This window comes from Salmo salar, chromosome 18 (genome assembly GCF_965601325.2).
Source record: "Salmo salar chromosome 18, fSalSal1, whole genome shotgun sequence".
In the NCBI taxonomy this organism is placed as follows: Eukaryota; Metazoa; Chordata; class Actinopteri; order Salmoniformes; family Salmonidae; genus Salmo; species Salmo salar.
In genome coordinates, this window is record NC_138308.1 from 14,760,236 (window position 1) to 14,780,925 (window position 20,690).

The 20,690-nt window shown below is 43.2% G+C and overlaps 1 protein-coding gene across 2 annotated transcripts in view; it reads right to left on the reverse strand.

Moving 5' to 3' along the window:
• The window catches only part of opn4m1a2 (opsin 4), a 71,878-nt gene that overhangs the window by 16,111 nt on the left and 35,077 nt on the right, over positions 1-20,690 (reverse strand). The window contains exons 2-8 of one of the 2 annotated variants that reach the window (XM_082964494.1): positions 17,033-17,041; positions 11,058-11,203; positions 10,249-10,382; positions 7,035-7,238; positions 5,752-5,923; positions 5,453-5,617; positions 5,169-5,276 (exon numbers count right to left, since the gene is read on the reverse strand). In XM_082964494.1, the coding sequence (XP_082820620.1) occupies positions 5,169-5,276; positions 5,453-5,617; positions 5,752-5,923; positions 7,035-7,238; positions 10,249-10,382; positions 11,058-11,203; positions 17,033-17,041 (938 nt within the window). 2 annotated transcript variants of the gene reach the window in all.

A 20,690-nucleotide genomic window follows, 5' to 3' on the forward strand; every position in this document is an offset into this window, starting at 1 on the left:
AGAATGCCAAGAGTGTGCAAAGCTGTCAGCTAGGCAAAGGGTGGCTACTTGGAAGAATCTAAAATATATTTACATTTACATTTAAGTCATTTAGCAGAGGCTCTTATCCAGAGCGACTTACAAATTGGTGCATTCACCTTATAATATCCAGTGGAACAACCACTTAACAATAGTGCATCTAAATCTTTTAAGGGGGGGTTCGAAGGATTACTTTATCATATCCCAGCTATTCCTTAAGGAGGTGGGGTTTCAGGTGTCTCCGGAAGGTGGTGATTGACTCCGCTGTCCTGGCGTCGTGAGGGAGCTTGTTCCACCATTGGGGTGCCAGAGCAGCGAACAGTTTTGACTGGGCTGAGCGGGAACTGTGCTTCCTCAGAGGTAGGGAGGCGAGCAGGCCAGAGGTGGATGAACGCAGTGCCCTTGTTTGGGTGTAGGGCCTGATCAGAGCCTGAAGGTACGGAGGTGCCGTTCCCCTCACAGCTCCGTAGGCAAGCACCATGGTCTTGTAGCGGATGCGAGCTTCGACTGGAAGCCAGTGGAGAGAGCGGAGGAGCGGGGTGACGTGAGAGAACTTGGGAAGGTTGAACACCAGACGGGCTGCGGCATTCTGGATGAGTTGTAGGACCTGGATTAGGACCTGCGCCGCTTCCTGTGTGAGGCAGGGTCATACTCTGCGAATGTTGTAGAGCATGAACCTACAGGATCGGGTCACCGCCTTGATGTTAGTGGAGAACAACAGGGTGTTGTCCAGGGTCACGCCGAGGCTCTTAGCACTCTGGGAGGAGGACACAAGGGAGTTGTCAACCGTGATGGCGAGATCATGGAACGGCAGTCCTTCCCCGGGAGGAAGAGCAGCTCCGTCTTGCCGAGGTTCAGCTTGAGGTGATGATCCGTCATCCACACTGATATGTCTGCCAGACATGCAGAGATGCGATTCGCCACCTGGTTGTCAGAAGGGGGAAAGGAGAAGATTAATTGTGTGTCATCTGCATAGCAATGATATGAGAGACCATGTGAGGATATGACAGAGCCAAGTGACTTGGTGTATAGCGAGAATAGGAGAGGGCCTAGAACAGAGCCCTGGGGGACACCAGTGGTGAGAGCACGTGGTGCGGAGACAGATTCTCGCCACGCCACCTGGTAGGAGCGACCTGTCAGGTAGGACGCAATCCAAGCGTGGGCCGCGCCGGAGATGCCCAGCTCGGAGAGGGTGGAGAGGAGGATCTGATGGTTCACAGTATCAAAGGCAGCAGATAGGTCTAGAAGGATGAGAGCAGAGGAGAGAGAGTTAGCTTTAGCAGTGCGGAGAGCCTCCGTGACACAGAGAAGAGCAGTCTCAGTTGAATGCCCAGTCTTGAAACCTGACTGATTAGGATCAAGAAGGTCATTCTGAGAGAGATAGCAAGAGAGCTGGCCAAGGACGGCACGTTCAAGAGTTTTGGAGAGAAAGGAAAGAAGGGATACTGGTTTGTAGTTGTTGACATCGGAGGGATCGAGTGTAGGTTTTTTCAGAAGGGGTGCAACTCTCGAACTCTCTTGAAGACGGAAGGGACGTAGCCAGCGGTCAAGGATGAGTTGATGAGCGAGGTGAGGTAGGGGAGAAGGTCTCCGGAAATGGTCTGGAGAAGAGAGGAGGGGATAGGGTCAAGTGGGCAGGTTGTTGGGCGGCCGGCCGTCACAAGACGCGAGATTTCATCTGGAGAGAGAGGGGAGAAAGAGGTCAAAGCACAGGGTATTTTGATTTTGATTTGTTTAACACTTTTTTGGGAACTATATGATTCCATATTTGTTATGTCATAGTGTTGATGTCTACACCATTATTCTACAATGTAGAAAATAATACAAATAAAGAAAAACTGTTGAATGAGTAGGTGCGTCCAAACTTTTGACTGGTATTGCAAGTTTCGTAGATTTTTCACAGACCTCAAAAGTAATCCTCGATGTGGTTCAAGCATTGTTATAAACACAGAAAGTCAAATGTTGTTGTTTTTCTGCTAAAAAAGTATGAAAATAATTGGGGAAAACCTGAAAAAATGGGGGAAATCGAAACCTGGAAAACAAAACTGAGAAAATGGAATTTGGGAGAAAAAAAGTAAGTAAGCAAAAAATTTAAATGTATTTTAAAAGGCCTCACTAAGGTTTTTTGCTGTGCATGACTGCACTTAAGAGTGTGCGTCATCCTGCAGCATAGCATTCTGGGGAAAGTTGAGGTTAGGTCCAATATTGACTATGCACCTAAGAGGGAAAGAAGTTTGGCCATCCTAGAAATGTTTTAGAGTAATGTAATATATACAATTTAGCAGACGCTTTTATCCAAAGTGACTTACAGCGATTCGTGAATAAATGTGTACATATGAGGTGGTCCCGGGAATCAAACCCACTATCCCGGCATTCCAATGACAGGGTTATAAATGCTTTGTGAAGCCTCAATTTAACATGATTTATAAGGCTTTTTTAAAGTGGTGCTTATGCCACCCTTTATAAAGCACAGGTTTATGTCATATTTGACATAGTGGGTTATGTCACATTTGACATTGGTGGTTGCCACACAGTTATGCCATATTTATGAACCCTTTATAAATGTATGACATATGGTTATAGATGATTTGTAACACATTTATGTAGTGTTTATGCAGGCTTTATGAAAGCTTTAAAAAGCTGCACGTCATTTAAATCGGGACCAAGTTGGGTCATAAGACATGACCAGAATGCATCGGTGATTCGTATTCCCTTGCAACTTTCTGAAGTCTGTATGTGTGCAGTGCGCATATTTCTACCGTTCCGTGTAGCTGTTAGCGATGCTAATGATAACCTTCAGGTAAGTCTTCAGGTAGATGGAAAGGCTTTCTCAAAAACCTTCTCTGTCACACCCTGATCTGTTTCACCTGTACTTGTGCTTGTCTCCACCCCCCTCCAGGTGTCGCCCATCTTCCCCATTATCCCCTGTGTATTTATAGCTGTGTTTTCTGTCTGTCTGTTGCCAGTCAGTCTTGTTAGTTCAAGCCTACCAGCTTTTTGTCTCAGGACCTGTTTTACCCTAGTCTCTCTTTTTCTCGTCCTGGTTTTTGACCTTTGCCTATCCTGACCCTGTACCCGCCCGCCTGACCACTGCCTGTCTCTGACCCTGAGCTTGCCTGCCGTCCTGTACCTTGGCCTTTGCTCTGGCTTATCGACCCCTGCCTGCATTTACCTGTCGTTTGCCTGCCCCTGTGGTTACAATAAACATTGGTACCCTACACAGTCTGCACCTGGGTCTTACCTTGATTCCTGATATTCTCAATTAAACGTTAAAGCTAGAATCCTTGGATGCTACATCCATTTTTGGACTAATAAATTAATGTTATATACCCAAAATGTAAGCAAACACTGTTTAGCCACAAAACATGATTACAACTATAATTTTGATATCATGGATGTTCAGTTCTTGCATCCATAGGTCTGTCTGTGAATTTCAGAGTTACATTTCTCCAGGGCCATCCCACAGCTTTTTACCAAAACAAAATCTGGTTGAATCAACGTTGTTTCCACGTCATTTCAACCAAAACATATGTGATGCCGTTGAATCAACGTGGAAAACTGATTGGATTTGCAAAAAGTCATTAAAGTAAGGGAAGTGACCATTTTCTTCAAACTAACTTTTAACCTACAGTAAATCCAATGACACGGTGACAGTTTTTCACATTGATTTCACGTGAGTTGACAACTCAACCAAATGTAAATCAAAACTAGATGTTTAAATGACGTCTGTGTCCAGTGGGAAGGCGGGTGAACGCTTTGTTATTGTTTCAACTGCAGATTCTAGCCAAGTACAAAGTACAAACTAACCTACTGTACAGTATGCCTACTGGGCAGAATTATGATTATTTGTTGCAATCCAGTGTGCATTTCTTCTGCAAACTCCAACACGTACGCAACAGAATCACCGCTAACCAAACAACAGTGCTAACTAGGTGCATGAGCACTTTGAATTAAAGGGTAACTACACCCAAATATCAACATTTCTTAGATTTTTCCCAGACCTCAAAAGTGATCTCCTGACGTAAGAATTGTTTGGAACTAAGAACTAAGAACTAAGTCCTCTCCTCTTTCTTTTTTTGCTGTGGTATTGTTTTAGTATCGAGTATCGTGATACTAAACGTAGTATCGGTATCAAAGTAAACATTCTGGTATTGTGACAACACTAGTCTGATCGCTAGCTGACAGGGGCTATACCCTTCCTGTCTCTCAGATTTGATCGATTCTTATGGGATGGAATGGAATGGTTCACTTGGCTAGTATCAGATCAGTGAAATTAAAAACAACAACAGAATAGCCCTTTGACTTCGTTGCTTAGCGGAATTTCCAAATGGGGTTGGGTTGCGTAAGCAGATTTGACCCATAATGCAACAATAGAAACAATAGAAAGCATTATATTTTATTTTGTGGCCAACCCCTGTACTTGGGGTGGCAGCAAGACTACAGTACCTGTACTTGGTGTGGCAGCAAGACTACAGTACCTGTACTTGGTGTGGCAGCAAGACTACAGTACCTGTACTCGGTGTGGCAGCAAGACTACAGTACCTGTACTTGGGGTGGCAGCAAGACTACAGTACCTGTACTTGGTGTGGCAGCAAGACTACAGTACCTGTACTTGGTGTGGCAGCAAGACTACAGTACCTGTACTCCGTGTGGCAGCAAGACTACAGTACCTGTACTTGGTGTGGCAGCAAGACTGCAGTACCTGTACTTGGTGTGGCAGCAAGACTACAGTACCTGTACTTGGGGTGGCAGCAAGACTACAGTACCTGTACTTGGGGTGGCAGCAAGACTACAGTACCTGTACTTGGGGTGGCAGCAAGACTACAGTACCTGTACTTGGTGTGGCAGCAAAACTATAGTACCTGTACTTGGTGTGGCAGCAAGACTGCAGTACCTGTACTTGGTGTGGCAGCAAGACTACAGTACCTGTACTTGCGGTGGCAGCAAGACTGCAGTACCTGTACTTGGGGTGGCTGCAAGACTACAGTACCTGTACTTGGGGTGGCAGCAAGACTACAGTACCTGTACTTGGGGTGGCAGCAAGACTGCAGTACCTGTACTTGGGGTGGCAGCAAGACTACAGTACCTGTACTTGGGGTGGCAGCAAGACTACAGTACCTGTACTTGGGGTGGCAGCAAGACTACAGTACCTGTACTTGGGGTGGGTGATGGCATAGATGATGGGGTTGTGAATGGCTGAAGCTTTGGCGATCACAGCAGGCACTGAGTTCATGTAGGGGGTCAGAAAATCTGTATACCTACAGGGCACATGAAGAGGGCAGAGAGAGAAGGCTGTTAGGCTTGAAGGTAGAATTATACAATATATATTGTACCTGAATGGTCAAGGTATGAATGTTGTGGCTGCGGCAATGCTTTTAGAAGTGGGTGTGTATTGTGTCTATATAGGGTAGTATAGTATATCAAAACCACTCACCCTGCAAATGCGGTCAGGGCAACAGCGGAGTAGGGGGACCAAGAGATGACGTAGAGGACGATGACAATAAGAGCGATCTTAGCCATCTTCCACTCATTCTTCAGCCGATGGAAACTCTTAATGGAGTCTCTGGTACTCTCAGTGCCGTTGATCTTGGTTACAGCCCTATGACACATACACACACATTTTTTTTTTCAATGTGAGAAATTAGAAATGCTTCAGAGAATCCAATGCAGTAACTTAATTTGACGCTTCCAGTGACATCTCTAGACCAGCTCTCTGGTATCAAATCCACTCACTTGTTAGTTGTACGTATGGCTCTGAAGATGAAGAAGTAGCAGTACATGATGACGATCAGGGGGATGAAGAAGACAAAGGTGAAGAGCAGCATGGTGTAGGCACGCACTGACGGGGTAAAGGTCACATAGTCCCATGTACAGGAGGTCAACAGACCCTCTGGAACATAGGCACCTTGGGGGGGGGGGGAGTAAGGGAGAGGGGAGAGGAAAGGGAAAGGAGAGACAAGGGGATAGAGAAAGGAGGAAAGGAGGGAGAGAGAGGGGTAAGGGAGAGGGGAGAGGAAAAGGGAAGGACAGACAAAGGGATAGAGAAAGGAGGAAAGGAGGGAGGGAGAGGAGTAGGGGGATACGGGAGAGGGGAGAGGAAAGGGGAAGGAGAGACAAGGGGATAGAGAAAAGAGGAAAGGAGAGAGGGATAGAGAAATGGAATAGAGAGGGGGAAAAGGGCAAAATATAAGGAGTGAGACAATGCTCTTTCTTCAACACCACTTCAAAGTCATCTACAAGTTGTTCATCATGCATCATCCATTGAAGCCCTGCTATGGTAAAACAATCAGTCAGGGAAAGCTAAGGACATTCGCATCAATAGGAAGACACAAGAAAACCAAAGCTTGGATCAAGGGAGCACTCCTGATGAACTAAATGCTCTGGACGATCAAAGCCTCAAAGTGTATAACGGCGCAGTTTTGTTTTGCTTTCATGTTATTAATGTTTTTTCCCCAGAGGGCGTGAAATGATGTGGTAATCTGCGGAGACGGGGCAAAGATGGGGCTGTCAGATGGGTTTAAGGAGACAGACGCCCTTCGTGTTGTCAGATAGGAAATGCGTGTTGCGGAACCATGTCTGGGGTGGCCCGCCTGCATGCAGAGCCCAGCCCCAGACTGCTGCAGGGGGTAGCCAGTCCATGATCTCCTATCCCTCTCCTCAAACCCCCTCCACCCCCCACGCCCATTCCAGCCAGTTCGCACACTAGTTTCATTTCATTCCTTATCACTGAAAGATCTCAGGCAGCTCAGAACACCTGATCCAATGCCTAAATCCTCATTCCTAAACTAAGCTACTGCTAACTGGAGTTCAAAGAGAGAACACAGAGCCAGGGGGAGCACTCGTCTCGCTGTCTTTCTATCTTGCCGTCTTTTGAGCTCTTTCTAACACATGCATATACTGACACAACCACGACTCTTCCGTACAGTGTATACAGCCCTGGCATACTAAATCTCATCCCAATATGTGTGTATGTGTGCATGCTCGCGTGTGTGATGATCATGTATGTGTGGACTTACTCCAGCCGAAGAAAGGGGGCAGGCTCCATCCCAGTGAGTAGGCCCAGGCAGCCATGAGGACAAGCAGGGCTCGTTTCTTGGAGAGCACCCCGATGGAGGCCAACGGACGTGTGATCACAAAGTAGCGGTCCACTGCTATCACCATCAGAGTGATCATAGAGCAGATCCCAAATAGAGCCCCGCAGAATGCATAGAGCTCACAGCCTAGAAGACACAGAGACGGAGAGAGTACAGTTAACTACTGAGATAAAAGGGGGATAGGAAAGAAACATAGAATGATAGAGAGTCAAAGTACTGTTAACTACTGAGAGAAAAGTATTAAAAACCCCAGAAGGAAACAGAAAGGGTGAAAGAGAGAGAGAGAAAGAGATACGTCGATTGGTGTGTTGTAATGCCCCCTGTGGGTGATAGTCACTCCATAGCCTGGATAATGATCAGCAGAGAACCAGGTCAAACAGAGGGCCAGCCTGCAGAGAGAGTGGGCCTAGCAGGGGGTAATACTGACTGACCCCATCTCAGATTCACACCCAACACTCACCCTGATGTGACACCCATCCACCTCCACTCTGCAGGGACCGGAACATATACCGTACCAGTCCAAAGTTTGGACACACCTACAGTACTACAGTAGAAACCCAAAAAGGTGTTAAACAAATCAAAATGTATGTTATATTTGAGATTCTTCAAAGTAGCCACCCTTTGCCTTGGTCAATCAATTCGGAACATTTCAAGAACTTTGAAAGTTTCTTCAAGTGCAGTCGCAAAAACCATCAAGCAATATGATGAAACTGGCTCTCATGAGGACCACCACAGGAAAGGAAGACCCAGAGTTACCTCTGATGCAGAGGATAAGTTCCTTAAAGTAACCAGCCTCAGAAATTGCAGACCAAATAAATGCTTCACAGAGTTCAACAGACACATCTCAATGTAAACTGTGTTCAGAGGAGACTGTGTGAATCGGGCCTTCGTGGTCAAATTGTTGCAAAGCAACCCTTACTAAAGGACACTAAGAAGAAGAGACTTGCTTGGGCCAAGAAACATGAGCAATGGACATTAGACCAGTGGAAATCTGTCCTTTGGTCTGATGAGACCAAATTTGTAGGTTTTTGGTTCCAACCGCAGTGTCTTTGTGAGACGCAGAGTAGGTAAATGGCTGATCTCTGCATGTGTGGTTCCCACTGTGAAGCATGGAGGAGGAGGTGTGATGGTGTAGGGGAGCTTTGCTAGTGGCTCTGTCTGATTTATTTAGAATTCAAGGCACACTTAACCAGCATGGCTACCACTGCATTCTGCAGAGATACGCCGTCCCATCTGGTTTGCGCTTAGTGGGACTATCATTTGTTTTTCAACAGGACAATGACCAAACACACCTCCAGGCTGTGTAAGGGCTATTTGACCAAGAAGGAGAGTGATGGAGTGCTCCATCAGATGACCTGGCCTCCAAAATCACCCGACCTAAACCCAATTGAGATGGTTTGGGATGAGTTGGACCGCAGAGTGAAGGAAAAGCAGCCAACAAGTGCTCAGCATATGTGCAAACTCCTTTAAGACTGTTGGAAAAGCATTCCTCATGAAGCTGGTTGAGAGAATGCCAAAGAGTGTGCAAAGCTGTCATCAAGGCAAAGGGTGGCTACTTTGAAGAATCTAAAATCTAAAATATATTTTGATTTGTTAACACTTTTTTGATTACTACATGATTCCATATGTGTTATTTCATCGTTTTTGATGTCTTCACTATTATTCTACAATGTAGAAAATAGTAAAAAATAAAGGAAAACCCTTGAATGAGTAGGTGTGTCCAAACTTTTGACTGGTACTGTACCTCAATCAAAACCTCAATGTCTCGCAAAATATAGATATTGTGCAACATACTGTTTGTATATATGTCATGATAGACCACTCCATAGCTGTGTTAATACAAATCATACACTCCATGGGTGATGTCTTCCCTGGGGTAATACCTTGTGTTAGCGTGGTATGGCAGTAGCCTAAGGCTGTTACACACCCTCAATGGTGGGTGATGCCAGGGAAGATTTGACGCCTTAACTTACTGGAGTAAATTGAGTTTACCAAATGGCAGAACTGGGAATACACAGTACAGCTCCGGTTCTGGCTATTTCACCTGAGCAAAAATAGATAAAGATATTAATACTCTTGAATATATCAATGAAGAAGCAGATTTGGCACAATGATTTCCAATATCAAGCTTGAGCCATCTGTAATCACCTAAATGGCAGGTATTGAGTTGTATATGAGTGCTGCCCACCAGGACACAGGAAATACAATTTCCAGTTTATTTTTTCCCCCAGTTAATTTGGATGACAACAATAAGGTAGGAGGGTAGGTGGGGGTTGGGGTTGTTAGGGATATATGATCTGAAGATCGCTATGACTTATAAAAATGGGTTAGGTTCAATATAATTCCTCATGATGTCAAAAGGTCTGTAATTCAATGAGACAAAACTATCTTCCATGCTCATAAACAAAAAAAAATAGAGATATTCTAGCACTTGCTGATTATAATACAGAATGAGAATAAAGCAGGTGTGCCAGTTAAGGCTTCTTCTTTCTCCCACAGCTATTGTACACTCACAGAAAAAAAAGGTGCTATCTAGAACATAGAAGGGTTCTTCGGCTGTCCCCATAGGATAACCCTTTGAAGAACCCTTTTCGGTACCAGGTAGAACCCTTTTGGGTTGCAAGTTCCTACATGAAACCAAAAAGGGTTCAACATGGAACCAAAAAGGATTCACCAATGGGGACAGCTGAAAAACCCTTTTGGAACCCTTTTTTTCTAAGAGTGTAGTGATGTTGTGTGAGATGTTTGCAGAAATAAGTAGCCTTTCTCTGTATCTCTAGGCAACATCTCATTGAGAGTTTTCCATTCATATGTTCTTTAATTCCATGACTATGGTAATAAATAAACACATTATATTCATAGACTTCTCCCTCTTTCCATCCCCCGCCTTTTCTGTTCAATGTATTAACCTTGCAAGACACAAGCTCTGCTCAGAGCTCAGTCTGAGTCAATTCCTTCATTCCACCTCCTTCCAGTCAATTATAGGAAACGGACGCAATTCAAAGATTTGTCCACACAATTCTATGCTATTTTCTATGTTTTTTGGTTTGAAGTCATTTATATTTCTTTTTTGGGGGGGGGGGGTCTGAGTGGAAAATATTGGCCTCAGACGTGTTCGGAGATGGGTGTTGAGTACCTTTCTCTCCGAAGATCCATCTCCTGTGCATGGAGGTGGTGAAGAAGATGGGTGCCTGTGTGAGGCTCATCATGAAGTCAGTGATGGCCAGGTTAATGATGAACATGTTGGCTGGAGTCCTCAGTGACCTGCTCCTGTAGAACACAACACATACAGCACAGGAAAACACAAGATGATGTATTCTGATTCAATTTGATACACACACTTAAACACCACCATAATTCTGTAACATTCCCCCAAATGGTAGCTCAGTGTAATCAAATGGTAGCTCGGTGTAATCAAATGGTTATTGTTCTGTAATTAGGTACAGTAGTTCCCCTCTTTTTATGGTGAAGGATTTATTATTGTTGACAACTATTTAGCTATGGATAGAGCTTGTGCCATCAATTTGTCCAACACGTACCACTTATATCTTCATATGATTGTGTGTGTGTGTGTGTGTGTGCCTGTCTCTATTCAGAATGAGTCATCATAGTGGAGAGAAATGGCACCTCACAAAGCATTGAAAGTGAAGCACAGCATGGACGCTAGTTACAATACATCATGTTTGGGCTCAGGAGGGAGGATGAATACCCTGATCTCTCCACTCACGATGCTGATCAACTGAGACACACTGATAAACAACTGAGACTACAGAGCCACATATGACAGATGGACGGATAGTGAGACGAGATAAACCTCAGCATTAACTTTTCATATTCTTGCTGCAAGAAACTCCAATCAAATTTTAATTGATCAGATGATCTGCTCTTCTAAGGTGGAGAGAGAGAGAGAGAGTTACACTACCACAGGGAGCCACTGTCCCTTACCTGCTGAAGGCATAGATAACCAGGAAGTTGCCCACCATGCCGGTGATGCCGATAGCCAGGATGACGGCCCCTATAGTGTAATGGGCGTGGTCAGGTACATCCACAGTGGGGAAGGGGTGACGAGGGGCCTCGTGCACCGTGGCCACCTACAGGTAAACCAAAATAACTGCATTTAAACAGGAACCTGTGCAACAGCCTCAGTTGTTATTACTAAATTGTGATAAATTAACCGTATCCACTTGTTAATGTAGGAAGAGAAATTCATAACATAGACAAAAAATTCTGGTAGGTTATAAGTAATACGCAGACATCTTTTTCTCAGCAATGTTTGCAAATTACTGTACAGTATTGCAATACAGTTATTACTATCCATTGGGGAAATGCTGTCTATATGGAAATGTGCAGGAGGGAAACCTACTCATAAACGTGGCAACTCTTTAGACCTGAATAATTACAGAACAAATTCGGTCATCATTCCAATCCACAAACTCTTATCAGCACAAAGACACACTCTCAAACTTTTTGTATAATTTCAGCCAGTAGTTTTGAAATTGGTGCTCACGAGCCAAAACGGTCCCTCTTTTAGTCATTCATTTCCTGTGATATGTTACGAATTTAGCAATTTGTATGATATATGAATTTTGCAATTCGTGTGATATGTTAAGAATCCAATTTGTGCAATATGTTACAAATCTCTCTTCAAAACTGACTTCCACATGTTGCAAAAGTATCTTTCACAAATAATTGAGTTCTAAATCAAGTCCCTTGTGAAGGATCAAGCAATGCATCCTGTCTCATTCTAATTCTTAATCCTTTGATTCATGTTGGCTTTTCAAAAATAAACTAACCAGTAAACTTGTTTCCCCTCTGCTTTGTATTCTTTTAAAACAAGGATTTAGTTTCTTATTTCTGTTCTTGAAACCTGACCCCGGAATCCTTATGCAAGACAGAGCAATTGTAAAATGCTGGCCTGCACACTTGCATGAGCCTATTTGATAGTCATTAGGATAGGATGTACCCAGGAAATGTGATCCCAGGGGGCCAAACAACTGGGGGGAAGCTGACTGGACTGAGACCAGAATCCTCATTTGAGATTTGCATGAGTCTACTTATAAGTTCATTTTACCCAAAGACCATCAGAAGCCACATGGAGGATATGTTATTAATTTTATTTAACCTTTATTTAACTAGGCACGTCAGTTAAGAACAAATTCTTATTTACAATGACAGCCCTACCGGGGAACAGTGGGTTAACTGCCTTGTTCACGGGCAGAATGACAGATTTTTACCTTGTCAGCTCGGGGATTCGATATCAAGTTATGAATCAAGCCAATCTTTTTCATAGGATCAATTCATTAAGTTCATGTTCCGCTGATTCAATGATCAAGTTCATGAGCTGGTTGATTGGACATAAAGTGATCAACTGTTCTGTTAAACTAATTGTATCTTTTCTCTAGAATTATTATTACAATGAACATAATGTACAAATTGGTTTGTTATGATACAAGCATGGGTATTCATCACACCATAATAAACGGGGGGCTCAATATAAGCAATCACTACTCCGCTGGTGACTGTCTCTGAGAAAACACAGGGACCAATGTGTCATGTTCTTGAAAATGATCGGACCAAGGCGCAGCGTGAGTATAGTTCCACATATTTATTTAAGTGAAACTAACAAAACAAAATAACAAAACTTACAAAGACCGTGAGGACGTAGCGCCCAAACACACTAACAATCAATCAATATCCCACAAAACATAGATGGGGAAATAGCTACCTAAATATGATCCCCAATCAGAGGCAACGATAAACAGCTGCCTCTAAATGGGAACCATATTAGCACCAACATAGAAATAGACATACTAGATCACCCCCTAGTCACGCCCTGACCTACTAAGGGCTCTCTATGGTCAGGGCGTGACACAATGACCAGTGGCGTAGGCAAAAATCTGTTGATGGCAGAGCCGGCAAAAATGTTGGTGGGACTCAAATCATCAGTAAACTATCGTAAAAGCCTACCCTATACCCTAGTGTAATCGATTGCACACAACAAGTGTCTATCATACTGAAATAAACTCACATAGTTGCTGTCACAGATGCCAAACTCCACACTGTTGTCACTGACTAGTTGGATATGAATTTCCCACTGAGCAAACAATTTCTGTACTTACAGCATTCATATAATGTTTTTATTTTCGCTGACCTTAATTGTTATTGACATTTGTCAATAAAACTCATGAATGCAACTGTTTATGTCAAATAGTTTGATGTTTAACTTGTAGAAATGGTTGTCCTGAAAAGAACATGGGGAAAAACAAGTACTGGACATGCAGATAAATGAAAGTCAGAAAAGGGTTAAACACCATCACATTGGAAATATAAATTACAAAAATATGCTAATACACATAACAATAGGGCATATTGTAGCCTACAGTGCCTTCGGGAAGTATTCAGACCCCTTCACTTTTTCCAAATGTAGTTAGGTTACAGTGTTATTCAAAAATGGATTAAAAAACAAATCCATCATCAATCTACACACAATACCCCATAATGACAAAGGAAAAACTGGTTTTTCAAAAATGGTGCAATTTCTTACAAATAAAAACTGAAATATCATATTTACATAAGTATTCAGACCCTTTACTCAACCCTTTGTTGAAGCACCTTTGGCAGCAGTTACAGCTTCGAGTCATCTTGGGTATGACGCTACGAGCTTGGCACACCTGTATTTAGGGAGTTTCTCCCATTCTTCTCTATAGATCCTCTCAAGCTCTGTCAGGTTGGATGGGGAGCGTCACTGCACAGCTATTGTCAGGTCTCTCCAGAGATGTTTGATTGGGTTCAAGTCTGGGCTCTGGCTGGGCCACTCAAGGACATTCGTTGTCCTGTTGGAAGGTGAACCTTTGCCCCAGTCTGAGATGCTGAGCACTCTGGAGCAGGTTTTATCAAGGATCTCTCTGTACTTTGCTCCGTTCATCTTTGCCTCGATCCTGACTAGGCTCCCAGTTCCTGCCGCTGAAAAACATCCCCACAGCACAGCGACGATCCGTCATTCAGGGCAGGTGGGGAAGAGCCCCACCTGTTTTGAGCCCAACATTGTTTTTTAAATTGCATGTTATTTGGCATTAATACACTTCACATATCAAGTTGCAAATAATGTAAAAAAAATAAATATATAATTGAGTTAATAAAGCCGCTTTCTTGAGTAAGGCAGCTCCAAAAAGCAGGTGTTTCAGCCTAGCTCAGTGACCTCTGTGGTGGTGGGGCAGCCAGAGGAAAATACAGAGCATAGGGGTTGGCACTGTTCTCTAGTTGCGCCGTGATTGGCTCAGTGTTTTGTAACTCATGGGGACACTACGTCACCGCCATGTCTAAGAGTAGAGCTTGGAAATTCAAGCCCCTTGGGTGCTGCCATAGAATTACATTAGAAGTGCCCATCCAAGAAGGCTCAAGGTCATTGGCCACAGATAAAATGACATCACGTTATATCGACAGTAGCTTTGATTGGACTAATCATGTCAACATCATACTTTCAAAATCTTAGCTAGCAGTCATCATCATGAATCAAGTCGACAATCTACTGGCAAATCCTTTTTAATCCTTGTCATATGAAGAGAAATAACGAAGAGAAATTATAGATAAAACGTATCGGTGCTCATCGGCCATTGGACATAAACATTACACAACAAGTTGGAAATCGCAAATTCAACAATGAATGGTTTGGAAGGAACCGATGTCTAACTGCAAGCATTGCAAAGCAATCACTAGCCTACTATTCAGTGGAGCGGCTGTGTGGTCCTAAGTCTGATATTAAGGGTCTCTTTTCCAAGCCTAAAATTATAAACATTCAACATTGGCCATGATGTCAATGAAACATGATTTGTGCCGAGCTCAAAACAACTTTTAACTCGGAACTGCGAAATTTGACTTCAGTGAGTTCAAGACAACTGGGAACGAGCTCCGACTTGGAAAATACGTTTTGAATGGTCATCCAACTCGGAATTGTAAATTGGGAACTCGGGTCTCTTTCTATTTTTTTATTTAATCAATTTTAGAATACGGCTGTAACGTAACAAAATGTGGAAAAAGTCAAGAGGTCTGAATACTTTTCGAAGGCACTGTATCTCCCTTATCACCCCTGACATATGATATGCTGGTATTCTGTCCAGGACATATCTTTTCCATTATTCACCCTGTTTGTATGATGGAGCACCTTTGACTCTTCTTCCTGTTTGTTCTGTAGTGTGGGCTTTAGTCTAAACCCATTCACACCATCCTCCTAGTGCTGTCAAACACTTCCATCTAGGGGATGCATCACAGACAGGTCTGTTTTTTTCTGAAGTTATCAGAGGAATTCAAGGTCTTTGTCTACAGAGATATTGGCCTTGGACTATTTGTCTGGGTGTATTTGTGTGGGTGCAGTGAGAGTGGGAGCCATTATCACCATCATTGTCCTCATAATTGTCCTCTCCTTTTTCCTCCTCAGCTTCCTCACAAATCGGCCTCTTCTTTTTCTTCCACCTCTTTTACCTCCTCATAATTGTCCTCCCTCTGCTCCTTCTCCGCCTTCTCCTCCTCCCCATCATTGTATTTCACAATGTTCTTACCTTCACTAAACATGCTTTAGCTATCTCTGTTAGACTATGTTAGAGTGAGGTAGTGTGAGACAACCATATGTACATTCCACTCAGTCTGAAATTACTGAGATTTTAAATGACAGAGAGAGATTTCGCCTGGACTTATTTATTCCATCACGCCTTTGTTGGTGGGGACGCTCATCCCTGTTGATTTGTGTCCTCCTGCGGCAGCTTCAGAGCAGTCGAGCAGGAAATTGTCCCTGCGTGCCCTGAGTTACTAACTCAAACAAATGCTCTCTTCATTAAAGACATTCCGGAGAGACTCCAGAACAATATGACAGATGGAGAGGGATTCAAAAAACAAAGTGTGATGTTTGCGTGTTGATTTTAACTGGTGTGAGTTAATGGGGAAACTGGCTTCAAGCCTTTGGATGCAAATGGGTCTTCATTGATATTGAAGCTCAGAGAAGTTAATTTAGCTGTGCGACTCCAGATGATTATTAGCAGAGTTAGTGTGCTTAGTGCTTTAAGGTTGGATAATCACTTCCTCTTTCTATCTGTTTCCAGCCTGTTAGAGAAAAGGAAAAGGTTGAAAACAGCATCATGTGGTCTAAATCCAGTTGTCTACAGTCACAGTCCTGCTCGTTTTTATTCTCCCCTGAAGCCTAGTTGATGAATTAATGTCACTGACTGCCCAAAACTAAGTTAACTGCTAATTTAAAATGGCAAGAGTGGAAACCTAGCTTGCACTAGGACCTTCGTATAGATAAAAAAAACTAAGAAACTCTCCCTCTTGTATTATGATGTGAATATGAATGCATCCATCCTGTGAATTGTAATGAAATGGAATCATCTCCTGAATGTTATATATATAATTTGCATGTGCATGAAAATGAAACATGGTGGGAAGAGAAATGTCAGTTTCATCTGTTTCGCAGTTGTACCTTTGCTCCCAGTAAATTGATCAAGTTGGTAACAGTGGCGTGTCCTATGGGCTTTTGGCGCCAGTTCTCAGCATCCCCTTTTCATCTTTGGATTGTTGTGGAATGAGTTAATGATTTACATTTTTCAATATATATTTTTTTCTCATAGGGTAAAATCCCAACTTCCTCAATAAGAGCAAAGAGAAAATACATGTTCAAAATAAGATCACCCAAAAGCCCTTGTCAAGAAGCTATTATCTGAGGAGATCTGTTTTAATTGTTTGACCTCACCTTGTCTGTCAGATATCATTCTGGGGCCATTATTGGTCCAGTGGACATCTTTTCTACAGTTTACCTGACAAAAGGTTGTAAGGTGTGACTTAGGGATTCTCAAAGTCAGGACTTTTCACATAGAGGACTTACTGAGCTGTAGGAGACCCTTCACAATAGTTACCGAACACAAACATTGAACCTGGGTTGTCTGTGCACCTCAACATCACGTACAGCAGCATCTCTGGGAGCTAACAAGAGTCAATAGGAACAATCTCCACTAGACATCTGAAAATAGGTTATCTTCTTTCCCAGTGATCTAAAAAGGCCTGCCGTGAATGACTCTCACCTAGATGACCACGCTGTATACACTGAGTGTACACATCATGACATATACTGACCAGGTGAATCCAGGTGAAAGCTATGCTCCCATATTGATGCCCACTTCAATCAGTGTAGATGAAGGGGGGGACAAATCAAATCAAATCCTAATGTATTTATAACATACACATGGTTAGCAGATGTTAATGCGAGTGTAGCGAAATGCTTGTGCTTCTAGTTCCGACCATGCAGTAATATCTAACAAGTAATCTAACCTAACAATTTCACAACAACTACCTTATACACACAAGTGTAAAGGAATGAATAAGAATATGTACATAAAAATATATGAATGAGTGATGGCCGAATGGCATAGGCAAGATGCAGCAGATGGTATAGAGTACAGTATATACATATGAGATGAGTAATGTAGGGTATGTAAACATTATATAAAGTGGCATTGTTTAAAGTGGCTAGTGATACATTTATCACATCCATTTTTCCCTTATTAAAGTGGCTAGAGTTGCGTCAGTATGTTGGCAGCAGCCACTCAATTTTAGTGATGGCTGTTTAACAGTCTGATGGCCTTGAGATAGAAGCTGTTTTTCAGTCTCTCGGTCCCCGCTTTGATGCACCTGTGCTGACCTCGCCTTCTGGATGATAGCGGGGTGAACAGGCAGTGGCTCGGGTGGTTGTTGTCCTTGATGATCTTTTTGGCCTTCCTGTGACATCGGGTGGTGTAGGTGTCCTGGAGGGCAGGTAGTTTGCCCCCGGTGATGCGTTGTGCAGACATCACTACCCTCTGGAGAGCCTTACGGTTATGGGCGGAGCAGTTGCCGTACCAGGCGGTGATACAGCCCGACAGGATGCTCTCGATTGTGCATCTGTAAAAGTTTGTGAGGGTTTTTGGTGGAGGTGTGCATGGCCACGCAGTCATGGGTGAACAGGGAGTACAGGAAAGGGCTGAGAACGCACCCTTGTGGGGCCCCAGTGTTGAGGATCAGCGAGGTGGAGATGTTGTTACCTACCCTCACCACCTGGGGGCGGTCCGTCAGGAAGTCCAGGACCCAGATGAACAGGTCGGGATCGAGACCCAGGGTCTCAAGATTATTGGCGAGTTTGGAGGGTACTATGGTGTTAAATGCTGAGCTGTAGTCGATGAACAGCATTCTTACATACAGTGGGGGGAAAAAGTATTTGATCCCCTGCAGATTTTGTACGTTTGCCCACTGACAAAGAAAGGATCAGTCTATAATTTTAATGGTAGGTTTATTTGAACAGTGAGAGACAGAATAACAACAAAAAAATCCAGAAAAACGCATGTCAAAAATGTTATGAATTGATTTGCATTTTAATGAGGGAAATAAGTATTTGACCCCTTCTCAATCAGAAGGATTTCTGGCTCCCAGGTGTCTTTTACTCTTAAAGGGAGTGCTCCTAATCTCAGTTTGTTACCTGTATAAAAGACATCTGTCCACAGAAGCAATCAATCAATCAGATTCCAAACTTTCCACCATGGCCAAGACCAAAGAGCTCTCCAAGGATGTCAGGGACAAGATTGTAGACCTACACAAGGCTGGAATGGGCTACAAGACCATCGCCAAGCAGCTTGGTGAGAAGGTGACAACAGTTGGTGCGATTATTCGCAAATGAAAGAAACACAAAGGAACTGTCAATCTCCCTCGGCCTGGGGCTCCATGTAAGATCTCACCTCGTGGAATTGCAATGATCATGAGAACGGCGAGGAATCAGCCCAGAACTACACGGGAGGATCTTGTCAATGATCTCAAGGCAGATGGGACCATAGTCACCAAGAAAACAATTGGTAACACACTACACCGTGAAGGACTGAAATCATGCAGCGCCCGCAAGGTCCCCCTGCTCAAGAATACATATACATGCCCGTCTGAACTTTGCCAATGAACATCTGAATGACTCAGAGGACAACTGGTGAAAGTGTTGTGGTCAGATGAGACCAAAATGGAGCTCTTTGACATCAACTCAACTCGCCGTGTTTGGAGGATGAGGAATGCTGCCTATGACCCCAAGAACACCATCTCCACCGTCAAACATGGAGGTGGAAACATTATGCTTTGGGGGTGTTTTTCTGCTAAGGGGACAGGACAACTTCACCACATCATTTGACGGGGCCATGTACTGTCAAATCTTGGGTGAGAACCTCCTTCCCTCAGCCAGGGCATTGAAAATGGGTCGTGGATGGGTATTCCAGCATGACAATGACCCAAAACACACGGCCAAGGCAACAAAGGAGTGGCTCAAGAAGAAGCACATTAAGGAAGGTCCTGGAGTGGCCTAGCCAGTCTCCAGACCTTAATCCCATAGAAAATCTGTGGAGGGAGCTGAAGGTTTCAGTTGCCAAACATCAGCCTCGAAACCTTAATGACTTGGAGAAGATCTGCAAAGAGGAGTGGGACAAAATCCCTCCTGAGATGTGTGCAAACCTGGTGGCCAACTACAAGAAACGTCTGACCTCTGTGATTGCCAACAAGGGTTTTGCCACCAAGTACTAAGTCGTGTTTTGCAGAGGGGTCAAATACTTATTTCCCTCATTAACCTCTAGATGATACAATCCCGCTAAAGGGATTGGTTGGACAACAACCAGTGAGATAGCACGGCGCGAAATTAAAAACAAAATAATCTCAAAATTAAAGTTCAAGTATTATATGGCATTTTAAAGATGCTCTACTCGTTAATCCAATCACATTGTCCGATTTCAAAAAGGCTTTACGGTGAAAGCAAAACATTCTATTATTTTAGCATAGAACCTTAGCAATAAAAAAAAGCCATTTTCCAAGCACGGATAGCCATCACAAAACCAGATATACAGCTAAAATTAAGCACTAACCTTTGACAATCTTCATCAGATGACACTCCTAGGACATCATGTTAGACAATACATGCATTTGTTGTTCGATCAAGTTTATATTTATATCCAAAAACCCAATTTTTACATTGGCGCGTGACATTCAGAAAATGTTTTCTCCCCATAACCTCCGGTGAATAGGCACATTTAATTTACAGAAGAACTCATAAACGTTGACAAAATTTATAACAATTATTTAAAGAATTAGAGATAATCTACTCCCTTATGCAACCACTTTGTCAGATTTCAAAATAACTTTACGGAAAAAGCACATTGTTCAATATTCTGAGTACAGAACTTAGCCTTCAATGCTAAGCTATACAGTTAGCCTACAACCACGACGTCGACAAATCTCAAAAAATATGTTCGAAATATTTACTTACCTTTGCTGATCTTTGGCGGAATGCACTCGGATGGGCACCCACTTCCACAAGAAATGTTCATTTGTTCTGCAAAGTCCATCATTTATGTCCAAATACGTACATTTTGTTGACCCATCCAGAACACTTTACAATGCCATGTGGCGTGGACGCAAATCCATAGACGAAATGTTCAAAGTTCCATTACCGTTCCAACACGTCAAACGATGTTTAAAATCAATCCTTTAGGGTATTTTTTAACGTAAAATTGCGCTAATTTTACAACCGGGCAATAG